Raw genomic sequence first — 23,744 nt, 5'->3', positions numbered from 1 at the left:
ACTTGGCCCCTTTTATGACTTGTGGACTTCAACTCCCAGAATTCCTCAGCCAGGCACGCTGGCTGAGGAATTCTGGGAGTTGAAGTCCACAAGTCATAAAAGGGCCACGTTTGAAGACCCCCTGCACTAAACGAACTGTTGTATGTCAGGGACCGCTTGTGGATTTTACTGCCCCTGAAAACGCTGCTCGCAAAACCAGGGGCTTCCAAGCATGTACAGAGTTCCCCCCAAGACGCTCCGCCCCCTCCCTCCGTCTCGCCTTCAGCCCCGCCCTTTGCCCACCCTGTCGCTCTCCCCGCCCCCCGCCGCCGACGCCGCTCCTGCCCAATCCCGTCCTCTTTCGCCCCAACTGCTCCCGCCCCCCCTTCTTCCCTCCGCGGGCTCCGATTGGACGACGCTCAGGGAGCGCGAGCCGCGCGTGCCGACACGCCGCCAGCCAATCGGCCGCTCCGGCGGCGCCGAAGCGACACCGGCAAGGGCCAATCAGGCGCCGCCAAGCTCGCTTCCCGCCCTCCTTCTCCTTCAGGCCGGCGGCCACGCCCCTGCCCGGGTTGCCTGGCGAAGCCTGAGGCCTGCCCGGGGCCTGACTCGCCCGTCGCCGCGATGCCGCACGGCTTCAAGGCCGGAGACTTGGTGTTCGCCAAGATGAAGGGCTACCCGCACTGGCCGGCCCGGGTGAGTGAGAAAGCCGCGAGGGAAAAGGCGGACGGGCGGGCGAGAGGGCGGGCGGGGGTGGAATGGGAAGAAGAGCCGTCGCCTAGCAACCGCGCCCTCCCCCCCTCCCTCGTGGCGGGGGGGGGCGTCTCCCCTCTCCTCCCTCGGAGCGAGCCCTCCACGTGACTCCTTCGCGGGGTGGGGGGGGCGACCCCCTCTGCTCCATGGGGGGGGGGCTCTGATAAAAGTGGGAGGGGGGAGCTTTGGGGGCTCTGCGCCCCCCCCCACCGGGAGGGGAGGGGACGGGGGAGGGTCTCGCGCCCCCCCCCCCCCACTTCTTGCAAACCTGCAGGCTGTTCTGCAAACCCGGTGAATAGCCTGCTGCACGTTTCGTGCGGGGGTGCGGCGTGGGAAGGCGTGGGAATGCGTAACTCCCGCGTGCATTCTCGGTGGCTCGTGTGTGTGTGTGTGTGTTTGTGTTTTTTGTTTTTCCCGTGCGGGATGCAAAGAATTCCGCCCACCCCCGTGGACGTGCCTGCAGGTGCCGGATGCGGTTGCTGGGCGTGGGGAGGGGGCGCCTTGGGCTCGTGCCCTGTGGCGGTGTGCACGTTTGTGCAGTTTGTCGGGGGGGGGTTGCACGGATGCTTAAGTTATCTGGAGCCATTTACGCCGGTGTAGTAGGAGGTCTGGGTGTTAACCGCCCGTTTGGTGTAGCGGTTAGGATGCTGGCCTAGAAGCCAGGAGAGGGTGAGTTCTAGTTCTGCCTTAGGCAGGAAAGCCAATTAGATGACTTTGGGCCATTCATCAGGAGATGGTGAGTTCTAGTTCTCATGAAAGCCAACTGGGTGACTTTGGACCAATCACCAGGAGACGGTGAGTTCTAGTTCTGGCTTAGACACGAAAGGAAACTGGGTGACATTGGGCCAATCCCCAGGAGATGGTGAGTTCTAGTTCTGGCTTAGGCAGGAAAGCCAACTGGGTGACTTTGGGCCAGTCCCCGGGAGACAGTGAGTTCTAGTTCTGGCTTAGACACAAAAGGAAACTGGGTGACATTGGGCCAATCCCCAGGAGACAGTGAGTTCTAGTTCTGGCTTAGACATGAAAGGAAACTGGGTGACATTGGGCCAATCACCAGCAGATGGTGAGTTCTAGTTCCGGCTTAGGCACGAAAGGAAATTGGCTGTGCATATTTGTGCAGTTGATTATGTGGTTTCAATATATACTATATAAAGAGTTGGACCAAACACCAGGAGAAGGTGAGTTCTAGTTCCAGTTTAGGCATGAAAGCCAACTAGATGACTTTGGGCCATTCATCAGGAGATGGTGAGTTCTAGTTCTGCCTTAGGCATGAAAGCCAACTGGGTGACTTTGGACCAATCACCAGGAGACAGTGAGTTCTAGTTCTGCCTTAGACACGAAAGGAAACTGGCTGTGCATATTTGTGCAGTTTACAGGTGTTTTGCATATATACTATAGAAAGAGGTGGGTCAATCACCAGGAGATGGTGAATTCTAGTTCTGCCTTAAGCATGAAAGCCGATTTGGCTGACTTTGGGCCAATCACCTGGAAATGGTGAGTTCTAGTTCTACCTTAGGCACAAACGTCCCCTGGGGCAGATTTTGGTCAGTCGCTGGGAGATGGTGAATTCTAGTGCTTCCTTAGGCATCCAAAGCAGCTGGGTGACTTTGAGCCAGTCCCTCTGCCCAACCCACCTCACAGGGTCGTTATGGGGGGAAATAAAGAGGAAGGACTATTATGTACATTTGCCCTCTTGAGTTACTTATAAAGTCGTAATGGCAGGATAAATATCATATACGACAGGGGTGTCAAACTCAATTTCATTGAGGGCCGCATCAGCATTGCGGTTGCCCTTAGGGGGCCGGGTGGGTGTGGCCAGGGTGGGCGTGGCCTACTGGGTGGGTGTGGCTAGAGTGCGTATGGCTTACTGGATGTGCATGGCCAGCTCTACATCGTTCGCATCAAGGGTGCCTATGGGGGCCTGGGCAGGAGTGGGACAGAACTGGGGGTCTCTGGAGGAAGGAGGGTCTCTGGGCCAGGGCCAAGGCAGTGGGGGCAATTCCCTCACTGTTTCCAGGATGGCTTCGCGGGCTGCATAAAACCGGATCCGGCCCCCGGGCCTTGTGTTTGACATGTCTGATATACGTCGTACATTATGCTGTGTATTGGCACACACAAAATATATACAGCGTACGTATATACAGCGTTGACCTTCACGGTGTCAGTCAACAGCTCCCACTTGACTGTGGAAGAGTCGCTTGCTTCTGTGTCCATGAGTAGCATAGTCCGTGATCTTGTTATCAAAGAATTGTTGACTTTCTCTTGCATTACCCCATGATTTAATAATAATAATAATAAGTTGGAAGGGACCTTGGAGGTCATCTAGTCCAACCCCCGCTCAGGCAGGAAACCCTACACCAGGGGTCTTCAAACTCGGCCCTTTTATGACTCATGGACTTCAACTCCCAGAATTCCTCAGCCAGCGTACCTGGCTGAGGAATGCTGGAAGTTGAAATCCATGAGTCATAAAAGGGCCGAGTTTGAAGACCCCTGCCCTACACCATTTCAGACAAATGGCTGTCCAGTCTCTTCTTAAAGACTTCCAGTGTTGGAGCATTCACCGCTTCTGGAGGCAGGTTGTTCCACTGGTTAATTGTTCTCACCGTCAGGAAGTTTCTCCTTAGTTCTAGGTTGCTTCTCTCCTTGGTTAGTTTCCATCCGTTGCTTTAATCAAGAGGCGCTAGGCATGAGGGTTTGGGAGCACTTTAGGCCTCTTTGTCAGTCTTCTGGAAGTTATATCTGAATACAGAATACCAGAATTGGAAGGGACCTTGGAGGTCGTCTAGTCTAACCCTTGCTCAAGTAGGAGACACTCTACCATTCTGGATGAATGGCTGCCCCATCTCGTATCGGTTTAAAAGTGTGCCAAAGAACGACAACTGGCCAGAATAACTGTTCTTTTGCCTAAGAAAGCAGGAAGCTATAAAAGGATTTTTTTAATTTTTTTTTATCCACTGGGCTCCTCTGTCAGCCATCATTGGAACTGTTTCTTATGAAGATTTTCTGCTTGGGTTTTATTTACGATTGTCCCTGCCGTCACACTCCATGAGATTTTCACAGGTGTGAGTTTAAATGCACATACACACAGACACACGTTGTGTCTGCCCCTCTTCTCTTCCCAAAGTCTTAGGCCAAACAATCGATACAGTAATAAAAGCATCGCTAGCAAATGGTGCAATGAATTAGCACACCTGTCCCTGAAATAACTATAGTCTGAGTTTTAATAATAATAATCATGTTTAATGAATAAAAAAGAGAACCGAAGTGTACAGCTGATTGATATCGCTGTACCAGGAGATGCCAGAGTCAAAGAAAAAGAACTGGAAAAAATTACGAAATAACACAACCTGGCCATCAAAACTGCGCAATTATGGATTAAACACGTAACAGGGATACCCACTGTCATCGGAGCACTGGGAACTATGTCCCAAAACTTTGCAAAACGCATCAAGAAATTGCAGCTTCCTGCAATAACTCCAGCAAAGCTACAAAAAACTGCGCTACTCGGAACATCTTACATTTTAAGGAGATACCTGGTTGATACCTAGGACGCTGGCAGCATCCCGTTTCAACCATCAGCGCCAGTCAATTTGAGCGTTCAGTTGACTGAGTTTCATGTTTAATGAATAAAAGTTATGTAATAATCATTTTTCATGAATAAAAGTTAAATAATAATAATAATTTATTATTATATAAATGTTTTATATAATAATAATTTGAGTGTTCGGTTGACTGAGTTTCATGTTTAATGAATAAAAGTTATGTAATAATAATAATGTTGGAAGGGACCTTGGTGGTCATCTAGTCCAACCCCCTGCTCAGGCAGGAAAGCCTATCCCATTTCAGACAAATGCCTGTCCAGTCTCCTCTTAAAAACTTCCAGTGTTGGAGTATTCACCGCTTCTGGAGGCAGGTTGTTCCACTGGTTAATTGTTCTAGCTGTTTCTCAATTGATGCCAGAGGCTTCGAGCAAGGAATAGCTGGCTTTAGGGGAAAAAAAAATCTGTCTTCCTCTTGCATCCCCAGTTTTGTATAATATTGGCTCTGTAGGTTGGTTGTTATTTTTAAGTTTGGTTATTTTAAATTCCCGCTCCTTCTAGCACTGAGGATGTTACCTCGTTTGGTAATGAAACGTCTGCAAGAAAACCATGAAGCTCTGAGAGCATGAACAATTGCACAGTGTTTAAAGCTTTTTAAAAATTTGTTTAAAAAGTTGCATTGGGAACTGCCTGAGGTTAGTATTTAGAAGAACGAATAACAGTTGGAAGGGACCTTGGAGGTCTTCTAGTCCAACCCCTTGCTCAAGCAGGCCACCCAATGCCATTCCAAACAAACGGTTGTCCAATTTCTTAGAAACTTCCAGAGGCACCCAGAACTTCTGGAGGCAAGTCGTTCCACTGATTAATTGAGCGATTGATTGATAGCATTTTAAATTAAATCCATCTCACACACCTTGCAATCCCCCCAGATCTGTCCCTTGCACCCAGGACTGGTACTTTGGACGGCCCTGCTTGCTACCTCTCTGGATTGAATGAGTAGCCTTTAAACACGCATCTCATTACAATTACTTATCCGCTTAATTGTCAAGCCATCGGCTCCACACTTAATTAGTCTGCTAATCATCCTGTCAAATGCTCCATTGCAGGCTAAGTATCCATCACAGGGTTTACAGCACTTCCTTCCCTTGGTCTGAAGGAAATGAACCAGATCGCAGTAGTGAGAAAATAAGTAATTCTTGGAAATTTGGGCAGGTCTTGGGGTAATTAACTAGGCTGGTCTCAGGATTTCTGCTCCGGAATCTCTTTGAGGATCTTTTGTCAACTAGTTCTCCGGATTTTTCCTTTCCTCTTTTTTTTTTTTTTTTTGAAAAGTAGGGACAATAGGCCCCCCTTTTTTCCAGGAAGTTTCAAACGCTGGACCAGTCTTTCCTCAAAACTTGATGGTTTGAAGACGAGAGGACTTCAACTCCCAGAATTAAAGAATTGAAGTCCACCCATAACGATGATGGTGATGGTGATGGTGATGATGATAAAAGTTGGAAGGGACCTTGGAGGTCATCTAGTCCAACCCCCTGCTCTTCAACCCGCCAAGGTTGAGAAACACTGTGCTAGACAATCAGGTAGTCCTCGACCACGATCCAGCCTCATATTTATTTATTTATTTATTTATTTATTTTATTTATATACCGCCCCTCTCTGTTGTTAAGCGAGACATTTGTTAAGTCAGCCTTGCTCCCTTTTACAACTTTCTTTTTTTGTTTTCGCCACACTTGTGAAATGGGTTGCTGCCGTCGATAAGTTAGTGACCTCTGGTTGCTAAGCGAATCTGGGCCTTCCATCGTTGACTGGGTTGGTCAGAAGGTCACCAAAGGTGATCCCATGACCCCGGGACGCGGCAAAGGTCATAAATACGAACCAGTTGCCAAGAAACCCGGATGTCGATCGCACGATCCTGGGGATGCTAGAAAAGTCGTAACTATGAAAAACGACCGTGAGTCCCATTTCTCAGGGCCGCTGCAACTTGAACGGTCACTAAACAAACGGTTGTAAGTCGAGGATTACCCGTATTCTACGCCAGAGGTCACCAACCTTTGTCAGTTGGCGGACCAGAGGAAAAGGCAGGGGGGAAGGATTTTTCGTGCGTGCGCACGGGGCCGCAAGCACGCGCGTGCCAAAAACGGGGCGGGGCTACCGCCCACATGATACTCGCTAACCCTGCCCCGTCGTTGTGTGGAACAGCCCATTGTTTCTCCGTCCCGTGGCACGACGGCCGTTTTTGCACCTTGCAGCGTGGCGGTCCGTTTTTGCTCCTCGTGGCGCAGCGGCACCCAGTTTTGCACCCCCGCAGCGCGCCGTTGGCCCATTTTTGCACGGCACGGCAGCGTCCATTTTTGCTCCTTGCGGTGTGGCGGCGGCCTAGTTTTGCGCCCCGCAGCGAGGTGGTGCCCCATTTTCGTGCCCCGAGGCACATTGGCAGACCGTTTTTTGCGCCTGGCGGTGCGGCCTGATTTTGTGCGCTGCGGCGCTAGCACAAGTGAGGGTGGGTGTGCGCACACAGGCACGCACTGGCCAGACTGTCTCCTGCATCCCAGCGGCTAGTAGGCCGCGGCCCACTACCGGGCTGCAGCCCAACGGTTGGGAATCCCTGTTGCACACTGCAATGTCTAAAAAAGTCGTCCTTGATATTTTTAGCACTGCTAACAAAGCCTCTCTGCTCAATCTGACTTTTCCCTTCACGATATCAGCCTACTACAGTTTCCTTTTGGCATCGCTCTTTTTGCGAATGGACACTGAGCAGTTCTGATCTTGACTTAAGTTCTTGTAAAGGCGTATTTAATGTTTTCCAGCTTTCTCTCCCCCCCCCCCTCTTCACGGGACCTCCTTGCAGCGTGTACTTTGGGTAATCCTCTTTAGAAATTCCCACCCGTTCAGAGTGTCTATTTCTATCAGCTTTCCTTGCTGCGGATGTATTTTGGGGCGATTTTAAGGCTGTCCAAACAGACTCCGAGAACGGAAAATGTCGCTCAGAGCTGAAACGAGGGGCCCTTGGTGCTCTCTGCGCTTAGGCTGTCCTCTGGCAGACGTTTCGTTATCCCAAACTAGGTAACGTGATAATCGCAATAAGATATGCGGCCTTGATGATGTTACCTAGTTGGGTAATGAAACGTCTGTCGGAAAACCCACTCAGCTCGGAAAGGGCCGAGGACTCGCCCGATAGACTCAGAGCAGCGTGCCCTTATTGATTATTGCCGTGAATTTATTTTATTTTATTTTTTTTAAAAAAAATCACTTTTGTGGGGGTTTTTTTTTTGTCTTCCTGTAGTTCAGGATTTTGTTCAATTCTGACTTCCCTTGATTTTAAGGGGAGAACTCTAGCCTTACAATGTCGGGAGGGTTTTTCAACCACAGGCCCAATTGGTCAGTTCTGGCCGGCAGCCTTGAGTTGTTTCGGGACAGCTTTGTCGGATGGGTGAATCCAGGAGGGTGAAATCTCCCTTCAGTCAAAAGTTGATTCTGAGCACCTTCCAAAGCACAGCCCTGCAGGTTTTTGGCAGTGCCCCCGTCTTCAAATTTGAAACTTTTCCCAGCTTTTAAGACAGAAACTTTTGAGTCGGATTTTGGGAGCGTTTCTGTTATTAACAGAATAACAGTTGGAAGAGACCTTGGAGGTCTTCTAGTCCAACCCTGTAAATAATTTCAGACAAATGGCTGTCCAGTCTCTTCTTAAAAACTTCCGGTGTTGGAGCATTCACAACTTCTGGAGGCAGGTTGTTCCACTGGTTAATTGTTGTAACTGTCAGGAAATTTCTCCTTAGTTCTAGGTTGCTTCTCTCCTTGACTAGTTTCCATCCGTTGCTTCTTGTCCTGCCTTCGGGCGCTTTGGAGAATAGCTTGACTGCCTCTTCTTTGGGGCAGCCCTTCAAATATTGGAAGACTGTTATCATGTCCCCCCTCACCCTTCTCTTCATTAAACTAGAGATACCCAATTCCTGCAACCGTTCCTTATATGTTTTGGCCTCCAGTCCCCTGATCCTCTTTGTTGCTCTTCTCTGCACTCTTTCTAGAGTCTCAACAACTTTTTTACATCGTGGTGACCAAAACTGGATGCAGCATTCCAGGTGTGGCCTTACCAAGGCCTTGTAAAGTGGTATTAACACTTCACATGATCTTGATTCTCTCCCTCTGTTAATGCAGCCTAGCACTGTGTTGGCTTTTTTGGCAGCTGCAGCACACGGCTGGCTCCTATTTAAGTGATTGTCTACTAGGACTCCGAGATCCCTCTCGCAGTTGCTAATATTTAATTAATAATTTAATTTAATAATTTGATTTCTATACCGCCCTTCTCCCGAAGGACTCAGGGCAGTGAACAGGGCAATACACAATAAAAATATTATACAAAAATTAAAAAGCCATTAAACATTATGCCCTTAAAATTAATACATATTACAATTAAAACTATTTATAAAAACCCAACCCCATCCCGTCAGACCAGGCCAGCTTGTTCGAAAAAGAAAGTTTTGAGATCGCGCCGGAAGGAGCGAAGGTCGGGGGCCGTCCGGAGCTCAACCGGTAAGCTGTTCCAAAGGTCTGGCGCGCCCACAGAGAACGCTCTCCCCCTGGGGGTCACCAATCGGCATTCTTTGATCGGCGGCACCCTGAGGAGGCCCTCTCTGTGGGAGCGCACTGGACGGAGGGAAGTTGACGCCGGCCGCAGGTGTTGCCGTAGGTAATCCGGACCCATGCCATGAAGGGCTTTGTAAGTCATCACTAACACCTTGAACCTCACCCGGAGAGCAACCGGTAGCCAATGCAGCTCGGTACCCCCTATACCAGGGGTGTCAAACTCAATTTCATTGAGGACTGCATCAGCATTGCGGTTGCCCTCAGGGGGCTGGGTGGGCATGGCCAGGGTGGGCGTGGCCTACTGGGTGGGCGTGGCTAGAGTGCGTATGGCCTACTGGGTGGGCATGGCCAACTCTACATCGTTGGCATCAAGGGTGCCTATGAGGGCCTGGGCAGGAGTGGGACAGATCTGAGGGTCTCTGGCAGAAGGAGGGTCTCTGGGCCAGGGCCAGGGCAGTGGGGGCTGTTCCCTCACTGTTTCCAGGATGGCTTCGCGGGCCGCATGAAACCACTTTGCGGGCCGGATCCAGCCCGCGGGCCTTGTGTTTGACATGTCTGCCCTATACTATACCTGTGCCTTCTAGTGCTTAAGGGGCTACCACAGAGAAGAGGAAGGGATCTACGTCTTCTCCAAAGCACCTGAAGGCAGGACAAGAAGCAAAGGATGGAAACTAATCAAGGAGAGAAGCAACCTAGAACTAAAGATATATATATATATATATATATATATATATATATATATATATATATATATATATATATATATATATATATATATATATATATATATATATATATATATATATATATATATATATATATATATATATATATATATATATATATATATATATATATACGTGTGTGTGTATATATATATATATATATATATATATATATATATATATATATGTATATATATATATATATATATATATATATATATATATATATATATATATATATATATATATATATATATATATATAGTATTTTTTCACACTGAACAACTATTGTATCGTTCCTCCATGATCACATCATCAAAATTCGGACGCTTGGCCACTGACTCATATTTACGACGGTCGTAGCGTCCCGGGGTCATGTGATTCCCCCTTTGCCACCTGCTGACAAGCAAATTCAACGGGGGGAAGCCAGATTTCACTTTACAACCGTGCTACTAACTTGACAACAAGTGCAGCGATTCGTGTAACAACTGTGACCAACTCACTCAGTAGCTACTTTCCTTAGCGCTAAAGTGCACGTTCTGGTCCCGATTGCTGCTGTAAGTTGAGGACTAGAGAAGCCCTTTTACCTACGTCCAGCTAAGTGCCATTTTTGCAACTTTGCCTGCTGCCTTCTAAACTGTTCGGGGGCTTTCGTGCAGGGATGGTATCCCCTTGGTGCTGTTTTTCTTCCAAGAACGTCTTGGCGAATTGGAAAGGGTTGTCCTCTTCCCACCATTGGTAATGTCCTTGCATAAACTAAACAGTGGAACAGGAGCTATACCGTCCTTTGCATTCCTGTCCTGACAAAAATGTTCTTAATCTGTGCAGTCTGTTAAAAAAACATATTTTTGTATTAGTCATTCCAGTCTGGAGAATTATTATGTGCTATTCGTATCGGAACCGTTGTCAGACTTGACTCATCCCAAAGATTTATTTCTAAGGCCAAATTGTGCTCAGTTCTGGATACCCCATTTTAGCAGGAATATGTATGTGTGTGTATGTATGTAGTATGTATGTATGTAGTGCAACATTAAAGTGCAACATTAGGGGCAGCGCAATGGTGAATAGAATGAGAAGGATGTGTATATATAATGTATGTTTTTATTTGTGTTTTTTACTTGTGTGTAGTGTGCAATGTGGACAGCACTTAATTTCGTCATGTTACACAATGACAAAGATATTCTATATTCTGCTCTTATTCTACTATGTTCTAGTCTAGTCAAGTCTTCCATTCCTTATTCTATTCTATTTCTATTCCATTCCATTCTATCTTCCATTCCTTATTCTATTCTATTCTATTCTATTCTATTCTATTCTATTCTATTCTATTCTATTCTATTCTATTCTATTCTATTCTATTCTATTCTATTCTATTCTATTCTATTTATTCTATTCCATTCCATTTATTCCATATTATCCTATCCTATCCTATCCTATCCTATCCTTTCCTATGTATTTATCTTTTATGATTGTAAGCCCATTTTGAGATGGATGACCAATACATTTTATAAATATACAGGTAGTCCATGTGACACCCCCCCCAAGGATCCTGCAACTGTCTAAATATAAACCAATTGCCAAACATCTGATCTGATCTCATGATGACCAAAACTGGATGCAATATTCCAAGTATGGTCTTGCTTATGGGAAGCCAGCTGAGACAGTCACATCGCTTAGCAACACAGTTTCCGGTCCCAGTTATGGCCATTAAGCAAGGTCTACCTGCATACTGTCCGCTTCCCTTTTCAGCTCTTAGGCAGGTATAAAACCTGTATGACTCTCGTGTGACACCATTAGCCGTGATATTGGGCTGGTCCCTGCTTGAATGTGGCCGATCTTTCATTCAGCCTCCAATTTTTATTGATTGTTGTCTCCCTCTTTTTCCCCCCCAGATTGACGACATCGTTGATGGGGCTGTGAAGCCTCCCCCCAACAAATACCCCATATTCTTTTTCGGCACCCATGAGACGTAAGTGCCAACTTTGGGAGGTTCTGCGGGCGAGTCGGGGGCATAAGCAGTGTGGGATGACCATCCCTTTCTCTCCAAACCCTTCCGTTTCTTCTTTGCTCTGTCCGTATCCTGCAGGGCATTTTTGGGCCCCAAGGACCTCTTCCCTTATGAGAAGTACAAGGACAAATACGGGAAGCCCAACAAAAGGAAAGGTTTCAATGAAGGATTGTGGGAAATCCAGAACAACCCTCACGCCAGCTACAGCGCACCTCCAGTGAGTCTGACATCAGGTGGCCAGTTTTTGCAGCAGAAGAGGATCTTTGTAGCAAAGGGCTGAGCTGCTGGATATTCTGGCTGGGGAATTCTGGGAGCTGATATCCACTTCCTAGCCAGGGCATTCTGGGAATTGAAATCTAAACATCCCAGCTAGAGAATTCTGGAGGTTGAAGCCCACTTCCTAGCCAGGGAATAACGGGACTTGAAGTCCAAACATCCCAGCTAGAGAATCCCGGGAGTTGAAGGCCACTTCCTAGCTGGGGAATTCTGGGAGTTGAAGTCCACACATGCTGGTTGGGGAATTCTGGGAGTAGAAGTCCACACACTTTGAAGTTGCCAAGTTTGAAAAACATTGCACAAGACTTCCAGCTGCTGTCGTGAATCTGCTTCTCGTTTGCCGGGCTCTTGACTCTGCATTCCTCTATTAAATTTGAGTCATGTTCCGAGGCCTCCCGCTTTTTCAGTCACTGCTCTCCTTTTGTCCCTTTCCTCTCCTTCCCTACCCCAATAGCCATTGAGCTCCTCTGACAGCGAAGGTGGCGATGTCGACCCCGCCGGTGGAGGAGGGGGAGGAGGAAGCGACGTTCCCGGGGAGGAAGGCTCGACCCCAACCACGGGGGTCGGCGCAGCGGGGATGACCGTGGAGAAGGCGGAGAGCGACGATTCGGACAAAGGAAGCGACCACAGCAGCATGAAAAGGAAAACGTTAGCCATGAAAGTGAGCAATTTCCGGATGGTGCCGATTGGGAGCAACACCCTTGTTGGTTCTTGGCTTCTTTTTTTTTTTAACATCTTGACCCCAGGCCAAAACTGAATTGTGGTTGAGAACATGGAAGCTAGTAAGGTCTGGATGGGGGTGAACGAGAGCTTCATCCTGGCAACACAAAGAGCAGGTAGCCCTTAACTTACAACCATTCATTTTAACAACCATCTGAAATTACCCTGGCGCTGGAAAAAAAGCCTTTTGCCACAGGTCCTCGCACTTATGACCGTCGCAGTGTCCCCACAGTCATGTGATCAAAACCTGGCGTCCCTCATGTAGCCTCCTGAGGTCACACTTATCGCCCTTTGCAACTTTCCCAGCCAGCTTCGAACAAGCAAAGTCAAAGGGTGGGGGGGGGGGGGAAGAACCGGATTGGTTTAACAACGGTGTGATTCACTATAACAACCACAGCAAAAAAAGGTCATCAAATTGTAAGCAACACATTTAACGAGCAGTGATGGGTGTTCCGATCCCCATTGCGGTCGTAAGTTGAGGACTACCTGTTGCTCCATGTCTTTAAAACCTTCCGCGTTCAGGGAATTCCGTTTTGAATTCTGGAGGGAAGGGTCATACTTCCCCAAGGAAGTCGGGGTAGGGTCTGGACTTGTATTAGGGCAGGAATCTTCAAGCTTGGCCCTTTTATGACTTGTGGACTTCAACTCCCAGAATTCCTCAGCCAGCGTGCCTGGCTGAGGAATTCTGGGAGTTGAAGTCCACAAGCAGGGGTTTTCAACATTGGCCCTTTTATGACTTGTGGACTTCAACTCCCAGAATTCCTCAGCCAGCGTGTCTGGCTGAGGAATTCTGGGAGTTGAAGTCCACAAGCAGGGGTCTTCAACCTTGGCCCTTTTATGACTTGTGGACTTCAACTCCCAGAATTCCTCAGCCAGCGTGCCTGGCTGAGGAATTCTGGGAGTTGAAGTCCACAAGCAGGGGTCTTCAACCTTGGCCCTTTTATGACTTGTGGACTTCAACTCCCAGAATTCCTCAGCCAGGCAGGCTGGCTGAGGAATTCTGGGAATTGAAGTCCACAATGTCGTAAAAGGGCCAAGGTTGAAGACCTCTGTATTAGGACTTTGCTCATCTGCAACCTGGAACCAGGCATCTCGCTGGCCATCCCCCTCACACCCTGGTCATCTCTTGGATAGACTACTGTAAGGCACTCTACATGGGACAGTCCTTGAAGACCAGCTGGAAGCTTCAGCTGGTCGAGGAGGCCAGCCTTAGGCAGTGATGGGTGCCAGTGGGTTCACCCATTGTAATTCTCGCTGTTTATTTGCCTTCTGCGTCAAAACAAAAACTGCAAATTCAAACGAGCAGGATGAAAAAAAAAAGAAATTAAAATGTGACGGGGACGATAGGCACGTCAGCGCATTTACACCCCCCCCTCCTAGGAACATCTTAAATATGGGGGGGGGGGGGGCGAGGCCCGCAGAAGTTAAGTTAGATTTAAAACTCTGGAAGTCAATACCAGAGACAAGTGAATTTTTGACAATCCTGTTACAAAAATAGGATTTTTTTAATTATTATTTTTTTACAATCAAGTTTAAAGCTCCTTAATTCTGCTGCTTGGAGAACTGCTCAGCTTCCCGCTTTGCCTCTGGGTGCAATTTGAGATGCTGGTTTATCGCCTTGAATGCCCTTTAGGGCTCGGCCCCTGGGCATTGGGGGAGGGGGCGTTGTTCCTCCTTCCAGAGATCCAAAATGTGCTTTTTCAGGAGGCAACTAGACTTTCTTGTTTTTCCTTGAAGACGTTTCGCTTCTCCTCCAAGAAGCTTCTCCAGCTCTGACGGGATAGTGGAGAATGGAAGGATTTATACTCCTTGCAGACATCTGGTCATTTGCATCCTTTTAGAGAGTCGTTGAGGCCACTTGGAGGCTTATCTGTGTCCTCAGGGTCACCCGAGCGGTGCAAATGAGCGTGGAGCCGCCTTGGAGCTGCTGAATGTCTAAAACGGAATTTCTAAAAGGATGCAAACGGCCCGCTGTCGGCAAGGAGTATAAATCCTTCCATTTTTCCCACCATCCGGTCAGAGCCGAGGAAGCTTCTTGGACGAGAAGCGAAACGTCTTCAAAGAAAAACAAGAAAGTCCAGTTTCCTCCTAAAAAACCCCAAACAAAAGCCCCTTTGGGACAACCCCGACCTGGATGACTGAGAATCTCCATTGCCTTTTTTCCAGAGGGTTTTGCCCATCTGTTAAAATTTGGAGCAGGGGTCTTCAAAGTTGGCAACTTTAAGACTTGTGGACTTCAACTCCCAGAATTCCTGGCTGAGGAATTCTGGGAGTTGAAGTCCACAAGTCTTAAAGTTGACCAGTTTGAAGACTCCTGATTTGGAAAAGGGAGATTTCCTTGACCCACGGAAGCCTCAGATCATCTCTAGCCCCACAAGTAAGGCCTTCCCAGATGCTAAATGCCCTTTTCTGGAATACATTCCCCTGGAGATTTTGGCTGAGCCTCTGGGCTCCTGAGTTTTCCAAAACACGAACGTCTTTGCTTTGGAGTTTGCGGTGCCTTTTTGATCCTCCCGCAGTGGGAATATTTGTTTGGGACTGTCCCCAGCGGTACCTTGGGGGGAATTTTAATTATGTATCTGTGACGCGCTTTGTTTCAAGCCGATTCCTGCACGGAGTAAGTACATCAGGCAGAATCGATTGTGGTTGGACTGGCTCACACAGAGAGTCCTCAACTTTACGACCTTTCGTTCAGTGTCTGTTTAATGAACAAACTGACTGATGATCATTTTTCACACGTACGACCGTTGCTGCATCCTCACGGTCCTGTAATCAAAATTGGGACGCTTGGCAACTGGTGGCTCCTTACGATGCTGTACCCCGGGGTCCCGTAATCCCCTTTTGCGACCTTCTGACCAGCAAAGTCAATGGGTGAAGCCAGATTCACTTAACAACCGTGTTGCTAACTTAACAGCTGCAGCGATTCTCTTAGCAACTGTGGGAGGAAGGTCGTTAAATGGGGCAAAGTTCACATCTCTCTTGCTTAGCCATGGAAATGTTGGGCTGCGTTGTGGTCGTAAGCCGAGGATTACCAGTATGCCATATGTAATTAGCATTTCTGTCTTGGGCTCTGCTGGGACGAGAAGATCCACTTAGTACGGGCAGTCCTCAACTTACGACCCCAATTTAAAAAGTCTTCAAATGGCGATCCTATGACCCTTTTGCAAATTCACGCCAAGCACCCTAATTTTGATCTGTGGGGATGCTGCAAAAGTCATCGCCGGCGTGAGGGCCGATGATCAGTCACTTTGTCCATTGCATTTGTAACTTTGGACGGTCGCTAAACGAAGGATTGAAGTCGTTGACTACCTATAAGTCTTTTATCCTCACCACTTTCTACAGAGGGACGATCGAGAGCATCCTGTCATACAGCATCACAGTCTGGTTTGGAAGCATCCCTGCTTCAGACAGGAAGGCTGTGCAGAGAGTGGTGAGGACAGCAGAAAAGATGATTGGCAGTTTCCTCCTTCCCATCCAGGACGTGGCACAGAAGCGTTGCTTGAGTAGGGTCTGCAAGATTGGGACACTACACACCCTCTTCACAACCTTGTTCCCTTCTGGGAGTGGGGGGGCTCCGTGGTATCCAAAGCAGAACATCCAGATTCAGCTACAGTTTTGTTCCATGGTAGAGGACAGGAAGGCCTGGAGGAACATTGTCCATAGGGTCGCGATGGGTCGGACATGACTTCGCAACTAACAACAACAACAAAGTATTAACCTTGTGAACTCTCAAGCTTTCTCTTTCCACTATGTATTCAAGATGGACAGTGAACAATATTTATACGTTACTTATACATAAGGGTGTAGGCCTATACATATGTTGTATATATGGCATGTTTTAAACGTGTGTTATGTATGTGTACACTCTGAGGGCAGGAAGGCGGTGCAGAGAGTGGTGAGGACAGCAGAAAAGATCATTGGCAGTTCCTTCCCTTCCATCCATGACGTGGCACCTAAGCGTTGCTGGAGCAGGGTCCGCAAGATTGTCTGCGACGCTACACATCCCCTCCATGACATGTTTTTCTTTGTCACCTTCTGGGAGGCGGGGACTTTGTGCCCTCCGAAGCAGAACATCCAGATTCTGTAATAGCTTTGTACCATATACAGGTAGCCCTCGACCTAGGACCACACAATGGAGCCCAGAGTTTCTGCTGCTAAATGAAACGTTTGCCCCATTTGACGACCTTTTCCCGCCACAGTTATTAAGCGAGTCACTGCAGTTGTTAAACTCAGTAACACGGTTGTTCAGTGAATCCGGCTCCCCCAGTGACTTGGCTTGGCAGAAGGTTGCCAAAGGGGATCACGTGAGACACACACACACACACACACCACATGACGCACACACGCCCCCGGGACACTGTCACCGTCCTAAATATGAGTCAAGTATCCGAACGTAAAACGCGTGGAGCACGGGGATGCCGCAAAGGTCGAAAGTGTTGAAAATGGTCGTAAGTTGCTTTTTTTTCAGTGCCGTTGTAACTTTGAACAGCCATTAAGCGAACTGTTGTAAGGCAAGGACTCTGTGTGTGTGTGTGTATACACGTATGTATGTGTGCTTTTGAGAGCAAACATCAGAATTCCATTTTTTAACGTGTGCCAATGTGTTCACGGAAAAAAAGTGAAAGCATTAAAGCTTATCGTAATTAAAAGAAAGGAATAATTATTAGGCCATCTCTGATGCAGCATCCCGATTTTATTCCTTTTCTCCTCTCCTAGATGCCAGCAGCCAAACGGCCCAGGAAATCTTCAAGTGACCTCGAGCAGGCCAGCCCTTCTCCTTCGGAGGAGGAGAACTCGGAAAGCTCGTCTGAATCAGAAAAGTACAGTGACCAGGTCGGGTTTGTGCGGGTAGAGCTTTTGTTTTGTGATCTGTGGAGTTATTTTAGAGAAGGGGGACCACAGCACAAGTGGGAGCTGTTGGATTTTCCCACCCGCTAACCCCAAGCTTTGAGACACGTTTTTTCCCCTCTCTCTTATATAAAAGTCGTTCTACTCTAAGGAGAAACTTCCTGACAAGTGAGAACAATTAATCAGTGGAACGGCTTCCCTCCAGAACTTGTGGGGTGCTCCAACACTGGAGAAACTTTGGGGAGAAACCCCTGGAGTTGGTGTGGCAAGAGTTGCTTACATTCCAACGTGACTTAATTTTTTTTTTATTTTTACTTTGACCGATTACTCGGGTGAGTAACGAAACGTTTCCGATTAACAAACTTGGGTCCGGTTGCCAGGATTTAACCCTTTTTGAAACATCCATCGTTGGGAGGTTTTTTAAAGAAGAGAATGGACAACCATTTGTCAGAAATGGCATAGGGACTCCTGTTTGGACAGGGGGTTGGACTAAATGACCTCCAACGTCCCTTCCAGCCCTATTATTTTGACTGCGTTCAGTATGGATCCATGCTGGTAATTGTAATAATGGGAAGAAATTATTTAGTCGTTCAAAAACACTTAATAGGGGGTGAAAGAGTGTCTGCGAACCTTTTATATCAGCGGTGGGCAATTAATTTTGCAAGGGGGTCACCTGAAAAACTGGGGCTGTTGGGGAAGGCCGAACCAACAAGGCTGTGAAATTGTGTAGGCACGCATACCTGCACGTAACGCGTATTGAAAATTAGCAGTCTCCTTCAGAATAAGAACGATGCGGTTGTATGGCGTGCGTGACGTATACTTGTTTACATTTGATTTCTAATTTCTGATCGCCCTCATGCAGGCTGGACAGGGAGAGCCAAAGGGACGGATATGGGCCGGAGGGAGGAGGGCATAAAATGCCCAGGTCTGTTTTTAGGTGGATCCATACTTCCTGCAGGACAGTGATCTACAACACGGATTATCTTTTTAGCGGATCAAAGTTCTGTGGCTAAATGAGGCCAAACAGTAGATGGTGCCGTGTTCTTACGGAATGCATTAAGCCAGTATTGTATTTATTTGTTTGCTTGCTTGGGGTTTTTTTTTAAATTCCCCTTTGATTATTTTTCTAAATAACTCAAGGCAGCTATCATACCTAATACAGGTACCGTATTTCCCTGAAAATAAGACCTGGTTGGTTAGTTAGTTAGTTATTTGTGTGTGTGTGTGTGTGTGTATGTAATACACACACACACACACACACATACACACACACACATATACACACATACACACACATATACATATATGTATACATATGTATGTATACACATATATACGTATACACGTATATATGTATGTGTATATTTGTGTGTGTGTGTGTGTACGGCCTCCAAAAGAAGCATTACGTCATATTTGTGGGGGGGGGAGTCTTTTTCCCCCCACTGTCTCGCCTTGTGGCGCCAAGATCCCCATCCAGCAGGTGGCTGCTGGCGGCTCACTTCTGCAGCCCCTCACGCACATCGCCCCTCTGGGCCTCCATTTTGCCAGCAGAGGCCTTCACGAAAAGGCCTCTGCCGGCAAAATGGAGGCTGGGGGCGACACGTGTGGGCGGCTGCAGAAGAAGCGGGTCGGCGGCAGCCACGCGGCTTCCTGCTAGACGGGGTTGTTGGTGCCACCGCCGCGAGGCGAAGTAGGTGTCGGAATATGGGAGGCCTGGCTGCGGGGGCCTGAGGTAAGCGGACGCAGGGCCTGTGGGACAGCTTCACACACACACACACACACACACACACACACTCTGCCCTAGCTTGATTTTTTATGCATGTGCCTCGCCCCACTTTGTGCAACCAGGGGGTAGGACGGAGTGGGCCACATCTTAACTAGGGCTTATTTTAGGGAATAGGGCTTATGTTAGGCGCAATGCGTAAAAATGAAGCTAGGGCTTATTTTGGGGATAGGTCTTATTTTCGGGGGAACACGGTGGTTCTCGACTTACAACCCTTCATTTCGTGACTATTCAAAGTTACTACGGCCCTGGAAAAAAGTGACCTACACCTCACATGTACAAGTGACTCAGCATCCCCACAGTTACGTGATCAGAATTTGGGCAGCTGGCATGTATTTAACGACGGTTGCTGTGTCCGTGTGTGTTTGTGTGTGTGTGTGTGTGTGTATGTGTGTGTGTGATGTTATCACCTTTTACAACCATTCCAGCCAGCTTCCGACAAGCAGAATCAATCTTTTGGGGGGGGGGGAAACCAGATTGGCTTAAGGATCTCACAATTCCGCAATTGCTGCGAGCTGCTTAACAACCGTGACAAAATCGGGTCCAACAGGCTTAGCCCTTGCCTTGCTTAGCAACAGAAATCCTGGCCCCACTTTGCCGTCGTAAGTCACGGACTGCCTGCACGTTTGAAAGAGGGGACGCAGTCTCCTCTGCCCGTCCTTAATGTCTGGGAGGGGAAAAAAATATTTAGGAACCGAGGGGGCTTCCATGTCATATTCCGTGTCTCCCGACGTAGGACTTCACTCCAGAGAAGAAACCGCCAGCTAGGTCTTCGCGACGGGCACCCGCTGGAGGATGGAAGAAAAAGGTAAGAGGATTTTTTTTCTTCTTCAGATCTCTTCCTTAGAGAAGTTTTATCTATTATCTCTGGAGATCCGGGCTGGATTTAGAATCTGTGACTTTGTAACCCACATCAGAAACAAAACTCTGGGAGGAGTAACGCAAGCAGGGGTCGGAGTCAAGGGAGGTGATAAGGATGTGCAGAGAACCTCTTGAGCTAACGAGCTTGCACAGAAAAAGAGGATGCTGAGAGTAGTCAAGTTTATGCAGCAACTACACAGATACACTGAGGTGTGTAAAAAAGTTTTACTTGTGGAATAATACAATAGCACAGTCCAAGAAAAATTCAGTCCAGGTCATACACGAGTAAAGAGATGATAGCAAATAACAATAGTCCATGGATGATCCAATACAGAGTCTTCTTACCAGTCCCGTAAGTCAAAACACAGTTCTTCAGGTTTAGCAAACAGTAGCAAACCCACAAACCACAATAATCAGCAAGTAACAGCAAACGTAACAGAGAGAATAACAGAGAGAAAGAAGCTATGTCTCTAGCTCCCTCTTATGGCCGTTGGAAAAACAGCGTTGGCCAATCATCACACATTTAAAGTGATACAATACAGTATCTATTACAACAATACAATCATAGTTTATATATATTGCCAACCCAACCAGTTAGGCCATAGTCATCTACCTAACAGGAGGGATCAGCCTGGAATCCCTACGTAGTCACAAGCGAACTAAGTCCAATCTCCTTTTAATTCCATTGACCCATATCTAACTCTTGCTATGTCTTCCTGAAAGTCAGACCTGCCCTGGCCTGCTATAAGTCCTACCCCCAAAATAAGGCCTAGTTTTGCGGCGAGGCGCACGCCTAAAAATCAAGCTGGTGTGGAGGGGTGGAGCTGCCCCACCCACTTACCGTTGCATCCTGCCTCTCCTCGCCGGCCTGCTTCTTCTGCGGCGTCCCCCAGCCTGCATTTCGCAGTCGGGCCTTTCCGGAAGGCCGAGGGACGCCGCAGAAGCAGCGGGCCGGCTGAGCGGGACTGTCGTTGCCGGATGTGAGTGGAAAAGAACCTAACCACCACTCCCGACCCCGGAAATAAGACCTGGTGCCTCTTTTTGGGGAAACACAATAGCAGGTGCTAACGATGACCTGGGAAGATTCGCGTGGAAAGGTATTTTAGCAATAAATCAGTTTAATTGGACTTGTGGACCTGAACTTGGGCGCCTGGGGACACCCATCTTTCTGCTTAGCCTCCCACCCAATGTGTGGGTCTTGTGTTGGATGAAACCAAGGTTTTTTCAGGTTGCCAAGGGTGAGGAACATTGGCCTGGACAAGGTTCAGGTGTCTTTAGAATCCCCTAGGTCAGGGGTAGGCAACCTTGGCCCTTTTATTTTTTAATTTTAATTTTAATCCCATTTATATCCCGCCCTTCTCCGAAGACTCAGGGCGGCTTACAATCTAAGCACAAATCAATGTGCTTAGCAATAGCCTTCATTCTATGTATATGCCTGCTTATTAAGGCTTTCGCCCCCCCCGTCCAAGCGGCATTATTACAAAGTCAGCTTATTGCCCCCAACTTCAACTCCCAGAATTCCTGAGCCACCATGGCTCAGCTTGGAAACCTCTCCCTTTCCCCTCAGCATGGCTGGCTCAGGAATTCTGGGAGTTGAAGTCCGTGAATCATAGAGATGCCAAGGTTGGCCTAGCCCAGGGGTAGGCAACCTTGGCCCTTTTATGACGCGTGGACTTCAACTCCCAGAATTCCTGATCCAGCATGGCTCAGCTTGGAAACCTTTCCCTTTCCCCTCAGCATGGCTGGCTCAGGAATTCTGGGAGTTGAAGTCCACCAGTCATAAAAGGGCCAAGGTTGCCTACCCCTGACCTAGGTTTACCTCCAATAGCTTCAATTCTTCTTCAGGACATGGTTGGTTGCGCCTGGCGCAGGCTCTCCTCAACTTACACCAGATCTACCTATTTATTGCATTCTAACAATAAAGCAGTTTAATTAGACCTTGATGTGTCAAATTGATCTTTCGCATCTTAACTGAGACCTACGTTGTCTTTAGTATAGGCAGGGCTCAACTTACAACCACATAAGGGATCAGGGCATTTCTCGTTAAGCGGTGTGTTTGTTAAGGGCTGCAGCTGGTTGCCTTTTTTTTTTTTCGCCATGGTCGTTAAGCGAAACATCCCAGGGCTTGCAAATTCCCCTGCTGGCCTCCCCATTGACTTTGATTGGTCGGAAGGCAGCCGGCAAGGTCACAAGTGCGGAACTCAGGAATCTGCAGCCGTTGTAAACTCATGCCGGGTACCAAGTGCCCGAATCAGGATCACAAGACTGTGGGGCTACCGCGAGAGCCACAAGTAATACAGGCGGTCCTCAACTTACAACCGTTCATTTAGCGCCCTTTCAGAGTGACAACAGGACTGAAAAGAAGTGGCACACGGCCGCTTTTCACACTTACGACCGTCGCGGCACCGCCACAGTCACGTGTTCAAAATTCGGACGCTTGGCAAATCATCTTTGTGACGGTCGCAGCGTCCTGGGATCACGTGATCCCCTTTTGCGACCTTCCAATGGGGGAAACCAGATTCGCTTAACAAGCTTACGTAACAACCTCAGCGATCCACTTCACGGCTGTGGCCAGAAAGGCAAAATTCACTTAACCGCCGTCTCGCTTAGCAACAGAAACGTTGGGCTCCCTTGTGGTCGTAAGGCGAGGACTTCCTGTAAAGTTTGCAGATTCGGGGGCAACTCGCTTAGCGACCACCTAGCTTAGCAATGGAAATTCTGGTCCCAACTGTGGCCGTCGTAAGTCAAGGGCTGTCTGTACAGCAGTCAGTCAGTCAGAGTTCCAGTTCTGCCTCTCTGGATCTGGGAAAGGTAGGCTTGGTTTTCGCGGGAATGGTCACTGTGCGGGACGGAAGGAGCCCGACTCGCTGCCTCTGGCGTGCTAAGCGTGTTTTTTGTCTTGGCAGAAAATCGAGTCGGCCTCCGACTCGGAGAGCAAGGCAGACTCCGAGGAGGAGGAGGAGGAGGACAACGAGCGAGAGGGCAGCCGGGCCCCCACTCCCAAGTCCGACTCTGACTCCAACTCGGATGAATCCGTCAAGAAGCCCCCCCGCGGAAGGAAGGCAGGTAAGGATCCCGGATTGGCTGCCGGAGCTGGGCGGATTGTGAGTAGTTTTTCTCTTGGGCAATGGTGCCTCTCCATTCCTCCCTCTTTTCCTTCCTTCCTTCCTTCCCTCCCTCCCTTCCTTCCCTTTATTTTCCTTTCTTTTGTTCTATTCCTTCCTCCCTCCCTTTCCCCCTTCTTTCCTTTCATTCTTCCTTCCTTCCCTTCCTTCCATCCCTCCGTCCCTTCCTTCATTGTTTCCTTTCATTCTTTCTTTTCCTTCCTTCCCTTCCTCCCTTTCCCCCTACTTCCCTTTCATTCTTCTTTCCTTCCCTCATCCCTTTTTCCTTCCTTCCCTCCCTCCCTCCATTATTTCCTTTCATTCTTTCTTTTCCTTCTTTTCCGTCCTTCCCTCCCTCCCTCCCTCTATTTTCCTTTCTTTCATTCTGTTCCTTTCTTCCTTCCTCCCTTTCCCCCTACTTTCCTTTCATTCTTCCTTCCCTCATCCCTTCTTCCTTCCTCCGTTCCTTCTATCCCTCCGTCCCTTTATTATTTCATTTCTTTTCCATCCTTCCTTCCCCCCCTCCCTTCCCTTCCTTCCATCTGTCCCTTCATTATTTCCTTT

General features: G+C 48.1%; 1 protein-coding gene across 3 annotated transcripts in view; it reads left to right on the top strand.

Moving 5' to 3' along the window:
- The first annotated feature begins 537 nt into the window (after positions 1-537).
- HDGFL2 (HDGF like 2) overlaps positions 538-23,744 on the top strand; it is a 39,004-nt gene continuing 15,797 nt past the window's right edge. For all 3 annotated transcript variants that reach the window (XR_014025598.1, XM_081321067.1, XM_081321066.1), the window contains exons 1-7: positions 538-675; positions 11,473-11,549; positions 11,667-11,805; positions 12,319-12,525; positions 17,301-17,417; positions 19,952-20,023; positions 22,983-23,142. Coding sequence is in view for 2 of the 3 variants with exons in the window: in XM_081321067.1 (XP_081177193.1) it covers positions 604-675; positions 11,473-11,549; positions 11,667-11,805; positions 12,319-12,525; positions 17,301-17,417; positions 19,952-20,023; positions 22,983-23,142 (844 nt within the window). In the remaining variant the exon portion in view is untranslated. The remainder of the gene's footprint in view (positions 676-11,472; positions 11,550-11,666; positions 11,806-12,318; positions 12,526-17,300; positions 17,418-19,951; positions 20,024-22,982; positions 23,143-23,744) is intronic.

The sequence above is a fragment of the Vipera berus genome (genome assembly GCF_964194415.1).
Source record: "Vipera berus genome assembly, chromosome: 1".
Lineage (NCBI taxonomy): Eukaryota > Metazoa > Chordata > Lepidosauria > Squamata > Viperidae > Vipera > Vipera berus.
The sequence above is the reverse complement of the archived record's forward strand: the minus strand, read 5'-3'. Positions and strand labels throughout refer to the sequence as shown.